The sequence below is a fragment of the Chiroxiphia lanceolata genome, chromosome 12, assembly GCF_009829145.1.
Source record: "Chiroxiphia lanceolata isolate bChiLan1 chromosome 12, bChiLan1.pri, whole genome shotgun sequence".
NCBI lineage: Eukaryota > Metazoa > Chordata > Aves > Passeriformes > Pipridae > Chiroxiphia > Chiroxiphia lanceolata.
Genome location: NC_045648.1, coordinates 442550 through 456915, shown reverse-complemented (window position 1 = coordinate 456915; position 14366 = coordinate 442550). Strand labels below are relative to the sequence as shown.

General features: G+C 59.8%; 1 protein-coding gene across 3 annotated transcripts in view; it reads right to left on the bottom strand.

Moving 5' to 3' along the window:
- Nucleotides 1-13173, bottom strand: part of RASGRF1 (Ras protein specific guanine nucleotide releasing factor 1) — a 30348-nt gene extending 17175 nt beyond the window's left edge. The window contains exons 1-4 of one of the 3 annotated variants that reach the window (XM_032700546.1): nt 12574-13173; nt 3778-3884; nt 2764-2911; nt 956-1048 (exon numbers count right to left, since the gene is read on the bottom strand). In XM_032700546.1, the coding sequence (XP_032556437.1) occupies nt 956-1048; nt 2764-2911; nt 3778-3884; nt 12574-12849 (624 nt within the window). In that variant the 5' untranslated portion in view covers nt 12850-13173. The remainder of the gene's footprint in view (nt 1-955; nt 1049-2763; nt 2912-3777; nt 3885-12573) is intronic. The other 2 variants (XM_032700544.1, XM_032700545.1) reach the window with 2 other exon arrangements.
- Between the last annotated feature and the right edge of the window lie 1193 nt (nt 13174-14366).

Below are 14366 nucleotides of genomic sequence, written 5' to 3'. Positions count from 1 at the left end.
CTTGTGCCTCCTCCTGGTGCTGCTCTGAACCCTCCAGGCTGGGAATCCAGCAATAACTTGTTTAAATCCCTGGCACAGGTTGCCCAGAAAAGCTGTGGCTGCCCCATCCCTGGAAGTGTCCAAGGCCAGCTTGGAGCAACCTGGGCTAGTGGAAGGTGCCCCTGCCCATGGCAGGGGTTTGGAAGGAGATGATCTTTAAGGTCCCTTCCCACTCAAACCACTCCGTGATTCCACGATTAAAAATGCACTTTCTTATTGCAGACAATGTCCCCTTTTCCCTTTTCCCCTCTCCAGGAATGGATGCAGGACTCCTACAAGAAGCAAAGATCCCATTTAATTCCTGACCTCTCAGACACAGCCACGATGCCAAGCACTGTCCTGCCGGGAGCTCAGCCCTACCCAGAACCCCCAGTTGCCCGGTGAACCAGGGCACCAAACCCCCCAGAGCCAGCACGTGTCTGGGCACCCAAACATGCAGAGATGCACCCAGAAAACTTTCTGACCCTTCCTCGTGTAACTGGGCACCCACAGCACGTCCCGCTCCATGCCCGGTACTCCAGGCCCCATGTGCAGCAACTGCCTCTGCCCCACACACAGGGTTTGACCCCTCATCCCCTGCGTGGGACAGCAGGTGCCTGGCCAGTCTATCGCTCCCTGTGGGAATGCTGCCGGGGTGGTGGCTTTGCCTGCCAAAATAAAAGCTGTGACCACAACCACAGGAGGGGGAGATGTCAGAGGTGGTGCAGGAGCCAGCACGAGAAGAAACGCCTCGTGCATCCAGAGAACACCAGGAGTGCCCCACCAACAGATGGGCTCTCAGCTGGGCAGAACACATTTTCCTCCTAAAAAGCCCTGTTGGCAGAGGCACCCGCTCAGACTCCTCTGCCAGCCCCCCATGGAGCACGTTTGCTGTGCCTGTTGGGACCCTCCGAGCGCAGCCCTCACCACCACCCACCTTCTTGATCTTCTTGATGTCACTGTCATCGTCGCTGGGCACGCTGCTCTGGCTGGCCTGGATGCGCTCGTGGTCCTTGAGCAGGGAGGCGATCTGTGGGCACAGGGGTGAGCGCCCGCCCGGCACGGCCCACGGGCACAGCACGGCCCACGGGCACAGCACAGCCCGGGCTGCCACCGTGCTGGGGGACAGCACGAGCCTCTGCCTCAGGGACAGACACAGGGACCCATCGTGCTGGTCCTGCCTTAATGGGAATCCCAAACTCGCAGAATCACGGAATCACAGAATCCTTTAGGATGGAAAAGCCCTCTGAGATCATCGAGTCCAACCCTTCCCCAGCACTGCCAAGGCCACCACTAACCCACGTCCCCCAGTGCCACATCCACACAGTTTTTGAATCCCTCCAGGGATGGGGACTTGATTGAAGTGGATGAAGCAGATGAAGAAACCTGGTAGAGCTCTCAGGGCACCACTGGCTCCTCAGCACCCCCAGCATCCCAAACACACCACTGGGACTGGGACCTGGAAGTCCTGCCCGCTGCCCAACCCAAACCCCATCCCTGTTTCCTGAAAGAGCCTTCGCAGCGAGTCAATAAACACAATGTGGAGAGAAAATGGCAGAAAAGTCTCAAGCATTTGCACCCCGAGCCGTGCAGGCAGAGCAGCCCCCCCGGCCGTGCTCCCCGCACTCGTGGGATCGGAGCCACCAGCTCTCGGCTTGGGTTTCACTGTTTCTCCCTGTACTTTCTCTCCCTCCTCTGCTCATCGCGTGTCCCGGCCCCCACGGCCAAAACCGCTTGGAAAGTGACAGGGAGAGGCAAGAAAGCAGCACATGTGCCATCCAGAACGTGGGAAATTGGGAAAATGTGATCTGAATTTTGATTTTATAGAAAAGAAGTAAGAAAACAACTTGGAAAGATGACTTTCCTGGGGAGAAAATGTCCCATTTTGGAGAGAAAGGGGGAACAAAGGTGGGTTTTGCTGTCTGGACTGCTTGGAAAAAGCAGGAACATGCTGGAGGTGGTGGCCATGGGCTCACGGTCACTGATCCAGCTCCTACACAGCTCCATCCATTTCACCCCATTTCATTATATGGGATCAGATTTTAGAGGAGATTTTAGACCTTTTTCCTCTCTGTGTGCTCTCCCAAGGAACCCTGAGTCCCCAGGACCCCCTGTACACCCCCTGCACTGAAGGGTTTGTGGGCACCAAAGCCGTTCCCGTGGGATAGAAGGGCCCAGGGAAGGGGTTTGCCAGAGCCACAGTTTTATTTTGGTTTGTTTGTTGGGGTTTTTTTTAATTGAGTGAGCAAAATTTGCACATTAAAGTAGAAGCTGATGATTTGATCCCTGCTTCAAAGCATGGGGAAGAGTGAAAACGCCCAAACCAAGCAAGGTGAAACCAATGTGAGCCCAGGGACAGGACACTGTGATTCTATGACATAGTGGCTGTTTTCCCCTCTCACAGGAGTCAAGGAGCAGCTCCCCAGCCCACTCCTCAGTGCTCCTTGCTGGAGTGAATCCTTCCTTTCCACAGCAGCTGTCCTGGCTCCAGGGAGCCCCCCGAGCCCCCCATTCACACGGTGTTGGCACAGCACAGCCACAACCACCTGCTGCACCACCGCTGCCAGGAAAACCCCCAAGGGAGACAATGCCCTTGCTCCTCTTTGCAGTGAAGAGTCACCAAACAAGCAGAACCACACCAGCCACGACACCCCCGGTGCCTGCCCGCACAGGGACGTCGCCCGCCCGCCCACGGGCCACCCCGGGAGCGTCGGCGCATCCGCGGGGCCACCTCGGGTGCCTCACCTCAGCCTTGAGGCGCTCGATCTCGATCTCCCCGTCCTCGATCTGCTGCCGGAGTTGCTTGGCAACGGTCTTCTCTGTCTCCACGATCTGCAGGAGATGGAGGTACTTCTGCATCAGCGCCTCGTGCTCCGTTGCCAGGTTCCTGTAGCTGCAGCAGACACGGCCGTGAGCGTCTCAGCCCCGCGGATCCACAGCCACCCCCGGCCCCAGGACGGGACCCCAGCATCGGGGGCTGCACTTTGGCAAGGGGTCCTCCTTCCCAGCTGCCCACGTGCTGCTCTGGCCCCTTTGGATCAGAGAACCCCAAAGGGAAGAAACCAGGAGGCAGTCCCTGCAGCTGGGAATGCTGCTGCTCAGAAAGGACCGGTCTGGGGAGCACACGGGTTCCCCACAAGGGGCAAACAGGCAGGTCAACACAAAGCTCAGTGAAATTGTACAAGACAAAAGAAACCCCAAACACCCATGGCCGAACCTCTGTCACCCACCACATCCCAAGAGAGAAGGACACACGTGGCACAAGCTCCTACAGAGTCCTGGTCTCATCAGGGGCTGCAAAGGATGGTGTTTCTCCCATTCCATGCTCACAGCTCCCACGTGATCCCACAGCTCGCTGCCAGCCCAGCACCCTCCTTCCCTGGAGAGGCACCAGCACCGTGCCGGCTCCTGACCCCTCTCCAGGACAGGTGGGCTGGGCCAGGGCTCCCACAGCACACAGACAGGAGACTGAACAAACCCCCTCCTGGCCAGTTTGCTATTCTGGGTGAATCCCTCACAGATGGGCTTGGAACCAGGCTGGGACAGGAAGCAGCAGTGGCATGGGACTGGGGTGGGGATGGGGGGACAGCTGAACACAGCCCCCTGCTCGACATGAGGGTCCCCAACACAGGGCTGGGGGACAGAAGTGTTCTGCTGTGCCCACCAGCAGTGCCCAGCTCAGTGGCATCCTGCCCACAGCCCCCTGGGCACAGCTGCCCCCTCAGTCCCCCGTCCCCCCGGGCGGGCACAGGGACATACCTGGCGTGAGCTATGGCTGCCACCCACTCATCACAGTCCTTGGCATCCTCGGTCCTCAGCTCCAGGGTCTTCTGGTTCTCGTGGTTGAAGTTAACGGTGAAGTAGTGCTGGGGGGGCAGGCACAGGGTACAGTTACACCACACACAGGGCCGGCAGAAAGCGCTTCCTGACCTGCCACGGGTTGGTTCATTTAAAATACACAATTGGAAACACCAGGAGCGTGGCCAAGACGTGCTGCCCCCAGCACAGCCATGCCCCTACTGAGGACAGGGCTGGGAAATGCTCCAAGGGCAAATCCCACGGGGCAAAGATCCAGTTTCACGGAAACCTAAACCCACCCAACCCACCCTAGTGGAGGGGGCTGCAGTCCTGAGCCTGCAGCAGCCACTCTAGGGACACTCACCTGGGGAATGGGGCAGAGCAGCAAGGATGCTGAGCTGGACTTGCATCCCTGCCTGCATCCATAGATTAACCCTTGGACTCAATGATCTTAGAGGGCTTTTCCAACCTTAGTGATTCTATAATCCTATGATCCCTGCCTGCATCCAGGGGTCAATGGTTGGACTTCATGATCTTAGAGGCCTCTTCCAGCCCTGATCATTCCATGAGTCCTGCCTGCATCCATACGTTAATGGTTGGACTTGACAGTCTTAGAGGTTTTTTCCAACCTTTTTCTTAATGATTCCATGATTCTATAATGCTTGCCTGCATCCCTGCCTGCATCTATAGGTTGATGGTTCAGTGTTCTTGGAGGTCTTTTCCAGCCTTAATGATTCCCTGATCCCGTGATCCCTGCCTGCGTCCCCGCCCGCGCGCCCGGGAGGCGAAGGGAGCAGAGCCCGGGTCCCTCTTGTCACGCCCGGCCGGGGGCTCAGGGGGGGAGTGGCCATGGCACGGGGCTATTTTTAGCCTCCCTTGACATTTGCAGTGTTTGTGCTAATTGTGTGCGGTGCCGCCGCCGGGTTTGTGCTGCTCCTCTGCTTCCCTGCAGTCTCCAAGGAAACAGGTACCACGCTGCAGTGCCGGATACTGCCCGGAATAACTGGGCTAAACCAAACCCACTGGAACGAGCTCATCCTGACATCATCTGCTCCTCCGTTGGGTTTAACGAAGGACCTGAATTCACAGATATCTTGGAAAAAACCACCCAAGCCCAAGGTGCAGCAGCCTGGCATCCCCCCCTGCCCCCAGGACGTGGGCAGCCGCAGACCCTCATGTGCCACGAAAACACCAATGTGTGCCACGACGCTCTTCCCTCCCCATCCCTGATCAGGCCCAGCAGTGCTGGGGAGAAGGGCCTCCAGATGGGCACAGGAGGCTCTGGGTGAGCCTGGGATGCTGGGGAGAGCCGGGGCACAGCCAGGCACTGCTCCCGGGCAGCGCCAGCACAGGCAGCACAGACAGATCCAGCACTCCCAGCACCACACCCACCCAGGGCTCATGTCTCGGGATAACAGCCTGAGAAGCACCCTCGGAGCTCACCCAGCCCCCTGGGTCCTGCAGAGGAGGAGAGGGCAGCTGGGACCCTGTGCTGCCCAGGGGCACAGCAGAGCCCTCCTTCAGACACAGCTTTCGCCTCTGGGGGGCAGCTGGTTGTTGCAGGGACCCATTGACGATGCGGCTCCTTCACTTCTGCCCAGGATCCTTTAGGTGCAAGATCTTTTATTGCCAATTCTGTGGACAAGCTTTCTCCTTATGGAGCCATTCCCATGGTAAAACACCCTCATCCATCACCCACTCCTTCCCCAACCCGCTGTACCCAGGCTGCCCAGAGCTCTGTGTCTGCCTGTGGGACACCCCCAGAGCTGCAGCAGCTCCCCAGCCCTTTGCTTTTCACCCCTTTTCCTCTCCCTCCCACCCCTAAAGACTTTCACTGACAACTGCTGGAAAATTAACCAGTATCTGCAGTCTCTGCACAGTGTGATTCCGTGCCTGCCTTTACACCCATCTCACACCCCTTCACTTGTAACTGCATCAAGAAGAGCTCATCAGGTTGGCAAGGCTGGAAATGCCCCACTTAAACAACAAGGTGTGGGTGAGCCCTTTCTCCACCCCAATGCCCCTGGCAGCTCCTGGTGCTGCAGGGACAAACCACCCCAACACCACAGTGTGCACGTTCCCCACACCTGATCCACCAACACCAACAGCTGGTGCTCAGCCAGGTCCCCACAGGACCAGCAACACAGGGAGTCCCCAAAACTGGTCTCTGCCTGGCTAGAGGGGATGGGATGGCAAGCCCTGGGCTGCCCTTCCCAGGTGCTGCATGTGGATGATGCAGGATCCATGTGAGCTCCTGGGGTCCCGTGGGGATGACACAGCACCTGTTTGTGCTCCCGTGGGCGAGTGCACCCACTCAGAGCCCTGCACCCACAAGCAGGACCAAACAGCTCACCAGGTTAGAGCAGCCTGACCTTCCCCAGGGCCTGGGAAAGCATCAGATTCGGGGCTTGTCAGAGGTTAAAATAAGGGGTGCAGAGCCCAGGGCAGGGATCAGGACAGGGAGAGGGGCAGGGATGTGGGGAGGGACCCTGCACAGGTGCCCACCCTGCCCCACTGCCCTCTTTGACCACACCAGCACCCAAAGGTTTGGTCAGACAGTTCCTGGTTCATCCAGTTTAAACCCAAAAACTCAGGAAGGTTTTCCCAATGGCAGTTTCAGTGCTGTTGGCAGCAGAGCTGCCCCTCACGATGAGGGGTGAAGGCCTCTCACCCCACGGGGCTGCAGCCAGGACCCCTCAGTCCCCACCTCTGCTCCACCAGAGATGCAAAGCTGGCTCCCTCCAGCACACACTCCTCGTGCTGCTCCCGTTCATCCCCACACAATTACCAGGAAGTGCAGTGTGCTGGGAAGGAGGAAGTTATTTTATATTTGAATAATAAAACTCCCACCACCTTTTATCTACGCCCAAACGACGATCCCTCTCTGCCATCACAGTGACACATCGCACCCGACAGCCCGGGAGCGCTTCCTGCCGCGCTCACGGGGCACACGCTGAGGAGCAGGACCAGCCCCACGGACAGGACCAGCACAGGACCAGCCCCACGGACAGGGCCAGCACAGGACCAGCCCCACGGACAGGGCCAGCCCCACATATGGCACCAGCACAGGATCAGCCACTCACAGCACCACGCAGAGCTCTGGGAGCATCAGGATGAGCCCGTGGCTTCAGCATGGCCCCAGCACAGTGTCCCTGGGGCAGTTTGTGCTGCCCAGGGCAGGGCACGAGTTACCCACAGCATCCCTTTGCTTCTCCTCACACCCATTTTTTGCTCATTTCAGACCTCACCAACTCACAGCCCTGGGGACGAACCCCCCTCACCCCAGCCCTCTCCCTCTGCTCCTGCTAAAATAAGCAGATGTGATTCCTTGAGGAAATCCCTCATTACAGGGTGTTTTCCAGCCTCCCCTGTTTCTGTGGTGCCTTCTGAGCCCCCACTGTGGGAGGCACATCGCTCTGGACCCAGGAGCTGTGGGATGCACAGCACTGCAGGATGCCCTGATACCCAAACCCCAGGGATTTCCTTCAAGAAGCCCCAGGAGACACGGCAATTCTGCCCAAAATAATGATACAGGAACATTCCAGGTCACCAAGAGAAATGTTAAAGCACTCCGGGGGCACTCACAGCCCCAGGACCCCCCCAGGCAACAATCACCAGCTCCCCCCGGGCCACCCACAGCCCTGGGCCCTCCCTGCTGCAGAGGGGGGTTATTACCAAGGCCCCTGATGTGCAGAAAGACTCAGAAATAAATCCGAATAATCTTTAAAATGATGCATTATTTCCAAAATAGAAAATCAACCTATTCCCAGAATTCTTTTAAATTTGGAGCAGGGCATTCTTCTGCCTGAACAACTTGCCAGACCCCTCAGGATGTTATTCCCAGGAGTTGCTCTCCTTGCATCCCCACACTGGTGACTGCACATGTGATAGTGGGGGGACCACGAGGGAACCCCCCCAGCAACACCAAAGCAATGACTGTCGCCTTTTACTTGTTTTATTGTGCCATCACAGGATTCTTTCCACCCCACAGGAATGCCCCCCATCATCCCTCTGGAACCGCCTACCCTCCATCTTCCCAGAGTGGGTAGATCCACGTCCGCCTGTTTGTGAAGCTGATGGTTATTCCAGCTGACACAAAGGGCAAAAGGAGGAGAATTTTCCTGCTCTGGATGGATGAGTCTAAAAATCCACAGCCAGCTATGGCAGCTCTTAACATCCCTGACCTACATACCATGTGCTTTGGGAAAACAGGACTTCGGAGTCGGATGCTCCAGCAGCTCATTTCCGTGCTGACAGTAAGAAAAAATATCCCAGAGGCTGCAATTTCCCTCCTTTGCTTCAGGATGGGCTGTCAGGATGCTCTTAAATGGGTGCTAGAGGCAAGCATCACCTGTGTGGAGCAGGCTCTGGAGTCACGGGCAGAAATATTTGTGGAAAAATTCAAATAAATCAAATTTTCTCTGATTTTAACCAGTGATCTGGCAGGCAGGCACACAGGAAACACCAGAACCAACTCCACGAGCACACCCCTCCACACTCAAAAATCCCCACATGGCATTGTTTGCTACAGTAATTATTTAAAAATAACAACGTTCCCCCAAAGCTGCTGAATAGTTCAGGTTTAGTTCCACAAATTATGATTTATAGTCCCAAAAAAATCAGATTGCATGGCACGTTCAGGTAGAAGAATTCCCCCTGCCCCAGGTGGCTGATGCTCCTTTGTGGGGGTAGCCAGGTGAACCCCCACTCAGGGCTGGGCATGGCTGGATGCCTTGGAGAGCTGTCTGAGCATTCCCACCGCCAGGAACGGCTCCATCAGCAGGGCCTGGGGCTGGGCTCTGGGAGAGCCAGAGCTGCTGGGCTGGCAGGGGTACTGCAGATCCCCAAGGCACCTAAATTTCCCTGTCTGCACTCCCCTCCAGCAATCCCAGTGTCTTGGGGATGGGGGCCATGGGACAGGGTGCCCTCGATGCTCTATGTGCTGCTGGGGCTGGGAAGAGCCATGGCTTTCCCATGCCCTCCTTGGCTCTACAGGAGAATGAGTAGGACTGGGTTTGGACACACTGCCAGGAGATGGGAGACAACTCTTTCCAGGACGTGTCAGTGGGAATTGTGTCCACAAGCCTTCTGCCATCCCGTGGGAACCACAGCACCCACCCCTTGCACGCTCACCTCAGCTTTGCATTGTGATGCAAAACACTTCCTGAGTCCTGCCTACCCCTGACAGCACAGACATAACCACGGCCCCATCCCTGGAGAGCACTCTGGAGATGGGGCAGGAAAGGGCCCTCCATGGGCCGTGTGTGCTCGGGAGCAGCCCTGGCCTGGGGGAACACAGCTCAGCACCCCGGAGCTGCAGAGCCTCGAGCCAAGGGGACCATTGTCTGACTCAGCACCACACTGGCTCTGTCTGAGGGCTCCCGGTTAGGAACAATGAACAGCACTGGGATACGGGTCTGGAAACTGGCACAGCTGCCCAGGACAGTGGTGGAGTTCTCACCCCAGGAAGTCTTCAAAAGCTGTGGAGATGTGGCACTTGGAGACCTGGTTAGTGGTGGCCTTGGCAGTGCTTGGGGAACAGTTGGACTCAATCTCAGAGGGCTTTTCCAACCTTAGTGATTCTGTGACTCTAAATCCAATTCCAGGCTGGATCCACGGAGCAAACCCAGCTGTGATTCCAGCTGCCCAACTGACACACAATGGAGAGTCCTCACCCGATGCCGGGGCCTTCCCAGTCCTCGAGGTTGGGGTCAGATTAACTCTGGGCCTCACACCTGCTCAGCTCTTCCTCCAGGATCTCACCTTGGCTGTGTCCCCTCCCTCCCGGGGCACCTCCATCCTGCCCACCCCCAGCACCCGCACGTGGACGTGGCCACGTGAAAGCACATCCTGGCATCGTCACCCTCGGGGGCCGGGGCCAGCAGGGCTGGGGGTGGCACAGCCCAGACACCACAGCAGGGTAAAAGGGGGGTCACCCTCCCAGCTCAGCCCAGCACCACTGGCATCACCACCCCGAGCAGCCGGACCCCAGACGCCCGTGCCAAGGGGCCACGCTGGCCCATCCCACAGACCCTTCCCCTGGCCACAGCCTGGCCTCACCCAGCAATAAAATATCTTCCACATCCAACTGGTTGGAAGGAAAATTCATTTGTGGAAAAATGAACTGTAGCAAAAGCAGTAAACTTAGTTTCCAGAGGCAGCAAATCCCTCTTTGGTGTTCCAGTTTTCCAAATGTCTTTGCTGCCCTATTCTCACGTGTATCCATGCTAAAAGTCAACATGTTCCATGGAAAAAAATCCCCCCAAAGCACATTATGTACACTTTAAAAGCGGGGGTTTGAAAGCCCCACCCCTTAAAATTTCTCCTTTGCAGTGAATTTGGAACCTTTCAGGCTCTACTCCAGCAAGGAAGGAATGCAAACCTGGAGCTCCTCTGCTGCAGGGAACGCTGTCCTCAGAGCTCCAGCTGGAACTGCCCGGGTAGAGACATACCCTCAAAACACAATTCATGGGGATCACAGGCAATGCTAGAAATTTCCTCAGCACCTTCCCTTCACGGGATGCTGGGTACAGCTGGGTCCCAGGTGAGGTGGAAGGCAGGGCTTTCCCTGGAGTGAGGAACATGGACCCTTCCTGGAGCGCAGCCGGCCCCGCGTACCACCCGCTCCTCCCGCCCGGCCAGGCTGCAGATCTGCACCATCAATATTCACTGCTTATCTCATCCCTGGCCCATTAATTAGCTTGCAGAGCAGCGGGCATCCAGTGCTCCCGTGCTTCCAGTTACATTTGGCCTAAGGAATTACACAGAATTACGAGCCAGGAGCCAAACCACAGCAAATTCACGTGGAGCAGAGGCCAGGGAAATATTTGGCATGGCAGGAGCTCCCTCTGACAGCAGCCCCTCATTTAGAGCAAGGATCAACCCTGCAAGTGCATTTTGAACTGGAAAGGGGATGTGATATCCTCCCCATAGTGTTTGCATTGTGGAAAATTCCTCCTGCACAAACACGAGGAGTCAAAGCCTTGATTCCAAGCTTGATTTCAACCTGGCCAGGAAGCTCGACTGCAACCTGGCTGGCAAACTTGATGGACGCCAAACCAGGAACCCACAACATCTGTTACTGAAGGGACAGCAGTGACAGCCACAGCAGTGTGACCCCCTGGCAGCCGCAGCCCCCGAGGTGCCACACACCAGGGCTGCTCTGGTGCACGTGCTGGGCTGTGAGGAGCCTCAGCTGGGCAAAGCACAGGGACACATTCCCGTGCTCCCAGCCAGGAGAGAGGGAGGGAACGTGCCAGGGAGCAGTGGTGCCTGGCTCTCATGGCAGGGCTTTCCAAGTGCCAGGAAGAGCCAGAATTAAGGGGCTGATGTCCTCACAGGCTGACCCGTGCCCCAGGGTGCCAGGTGGGTGCCCATGGGTCCCCTCCTGCAGTCTGCCAGCAGTGCTCCCACTGCCTCTCCGGAGCCTGCTTAGGCAGGAATTATGCAAGACCTGCAGAGCTGGACCCAAAACACACGGTGCCTCCTGCACGTGCCCAGCCCGGGCTGGCAGTGCCGTGACCCTCTGGCTGCTGCCAGAGAAGGGCTCCCGGTGCCACCGTGCCACGGGCACCCACAGAGTGCGTGGCCACGCTCCACACACCACGGTCAGGAGATGAATCCAGCTGGCTCCTGTCCACGCTAATGAGACTGGAGGTGTTTTTGGAAGCAACGGCCGGGGATTTGCCCCCCAGGCTGGAAGCCAGCCTTTCTCCCCCCTGTCTGGCTCCATCCCATCCCTCCTGGCTGCTCCAGTGCATCCCAGCTCCAGCAAACACCCCCAGACAAACACGCTGGGGGCTGCCAGCATCCACAACATGCTGCTCCAGGACACTTTGCCCACCTGAGAAAGGAGCAGCTGGGGGGGGAACCCACCCCGGGGCCCGTTGGGGACTGTGGTCTCCACGGCTGAGTCCCCAGCAGCCTTGGGGTCCAGAGAGGGATCCAGATTCTCCCAGGGCCTCGCGAAGGGTTTGGTGTTTCCGCGCTGATCACCCGCAGACATCACCATTGGCAAAGGGCACTGCAGAGCAGCGCCAGCACGGGGGCATGGGGGCTTGGGGGACCCCACTCCACTTCTCCCCCTGCCCAGGGAAGGGATAGAGGCACAAAGTGCTCATGTGGGGAGCAGGAACAGGGTGAAATCTGTCTAAAAACAAGGCCCTGCGCCCCCCCGCGCTGAGCACCGCACACCCTTCGCCAGGCTGCCCACCCCGCGGGACCGGGGGGAGTTGTCCCTCAGCCCCCGGCAAACCACGGGGGACACACGGGGAGCGGCAAACAGTGAAGCCGCGTGGCTGAACCGCGACGTGGCTGGGGCCGCCCCCCGGGAGTCTCAGGGTCCCCCCGCCCGCCCGGGCCGCTGCCCCGAACCCCGCCGGGCCGGGGGGTCACGCCGCGGACTCGCGGGGGGCGCGGGGGCTCTGCAGCGCCACGAGCGGCCGCCGGGGGGCGCCCCGCGCCGCAGCCCCGCGCTAATTACCGGCAGTTAATTAGCCGAGAGCTGGAGGTGGATGGGAAGGGGTGTGGGGGTGCTCTCGACAGGGCCCGACACCCCCACAACGGACCCACCCGCTGCCCTGGCACTGCAGCCCCCGGGAGCATTCCCCCTCCCCAGCACAGCCCGGCCTCATCCTCACCCCCCGCCCCGGTCACGCGTGGGGCAGGTCCCGCACGACAGAAGCCCCGGGATGCGAGGCCTGGACCACCGCGGGGCATCCCCCCCTTCCCCTCCGCGGGGCCCCCCGTATCGCCCACCTGCTTCTCCAGGGAGTCCTTGGCCGAGAGGGGGGGCTTGGGAGAAGGCGCGCGGTCGCAGACGCAGCCCTCGAGCAGGTAGAGCCCCGAGGGCCGGGAGCTGGAGTCGGTCTCGAAGTAGAAGAGCATGTTCTGGAGCAGCGCGAACCACTTGGTGTGCCATTTCGTGTTGTCGGCGCTCCGCTTGCTCAGGTACCCGCGCCGGGCCCCGTCCTTCTTCGCCAGCAGCCCCAGGTGGGCGACGTGCCCGTCATTGAGCCGCATCCCCTTCTGCATCCTGCCGGCACCGCGCTCACATGGCCCCCGCCGCGGGCGGGGCCGCGCCGAGCCGCCCCCGCCGCCCCCGCAGACCCCGCGGTCCCCGCAGACCCCGCGGCTCCCGCAGCATCAGCGGCCCCCGCTGGCCCCGGGGAGCTGCCGGGCGCTCATCCCGCGGCCCGGCCCCGCTGAGCTCCCCCGGCTGTGCCGGCGAGCGCCGCGTCCCGCACCCGCCGCGCGGAGCCGCGGACGGGCGGGGCGAGTGACGGCGGCGGCACCGGGGACCGTCAGCGCCGAGCGGAGCCGCGCCGAGCCGAGCGGAGCCGCGGCCCTCCTTCCCTGCCTCCTTCCCTGCCTCCTTCCCTGCCTCCTTCCCTGCCTCCCGCGCTGCCGCCGGCTGCGGGGGTGGTCGCGCCGCGTTGCGCTCGCCGGGGCCGCCCCCGGGCCGCGGGATGCCGGGGCCGCCGCCAGCACCGTCAGCGCCGTCAGCACCGTCAGCACCGCCACCGCTCCGCTCTCACCGCAAGGGAACCCCGGACCGAGAGAGACCCCCGGGCACACAGGATCCCCAGACCGAGAGGGACGCCTAGGCACGTGGGACCCCGGGCCAGCATGGAATCCTATCCACAACTGGAGCCCCGGGCCAGGGGAGAGACCCCAGGCACAGCTGGAGTCCTGGGCCAAGAAGAACCCCCAGACCAGATGAGACCCCCGGGCACAGCCAGAGCCCCAGGCTAAGAGGGAACCCCAGACTTAGACAGAGCCCTGAGCTAAGAGGGACCCCCAGACACACAGGACCCCCAAAACAAGAGGGGCCCCTGGGCACATGGGACCCCCCAGGAACAGCCATAGCCCCAGGCCAGGAGGGACCCCAGAGCAGATGGGAGCCCTGGCAACATGGGGTCCAGGCCAAAAGAGACCCTTTGGCCAGAAAGGACCTTGGGACAAGTGGCACCACCGAACAGAGCAGATGGACCAGTTTCTCCATTTATTTCCATTTGTCTCATTCTTGATCCCTCTCCTCTATCCTGGCTTGTGTGCTCTGCCAAGCAGGGCAAAACTGGGAAAAATGGGCACTGGCTGCACCTGGAGCCTGTGCAGGGAAGGGAGTGCCCTGGTGCTTCCCGTATCCCAGGCAGGCTCCTGCATCCAGGAGCCCTGGGTCAGTCAGAGGCCGTGGTGATGGGCACGTGTGAGACCTGTGGTGGCTGCGAGGTGGCACGTGAGCCCTGCGGCAGAGGAGCTGGCCCTGACTCGAGCCCCAAGTGTGACAGAGCCCCCACAGACAGGGAGGGCAGCAGAACAACCTGGTCATTTGCTTTATTTCTGCTGAAAATGCTGGCAGAGCTCCAAGGAACCCAGTGAGGTCATGGGTTGCCATGGGAACGGGAGCGAACGGGCTGGAGTTGGGAAGGGTGCTGGCATTGCCAGGATGGAGCCACTTGGCCTGGGTACTGCTGGGACACGTGCCCATCGCCACCTCGAGGGACACAGCCCAAGGCCTGCTGGGTGCCAGGTCAGCGCCAGAGAGGGGT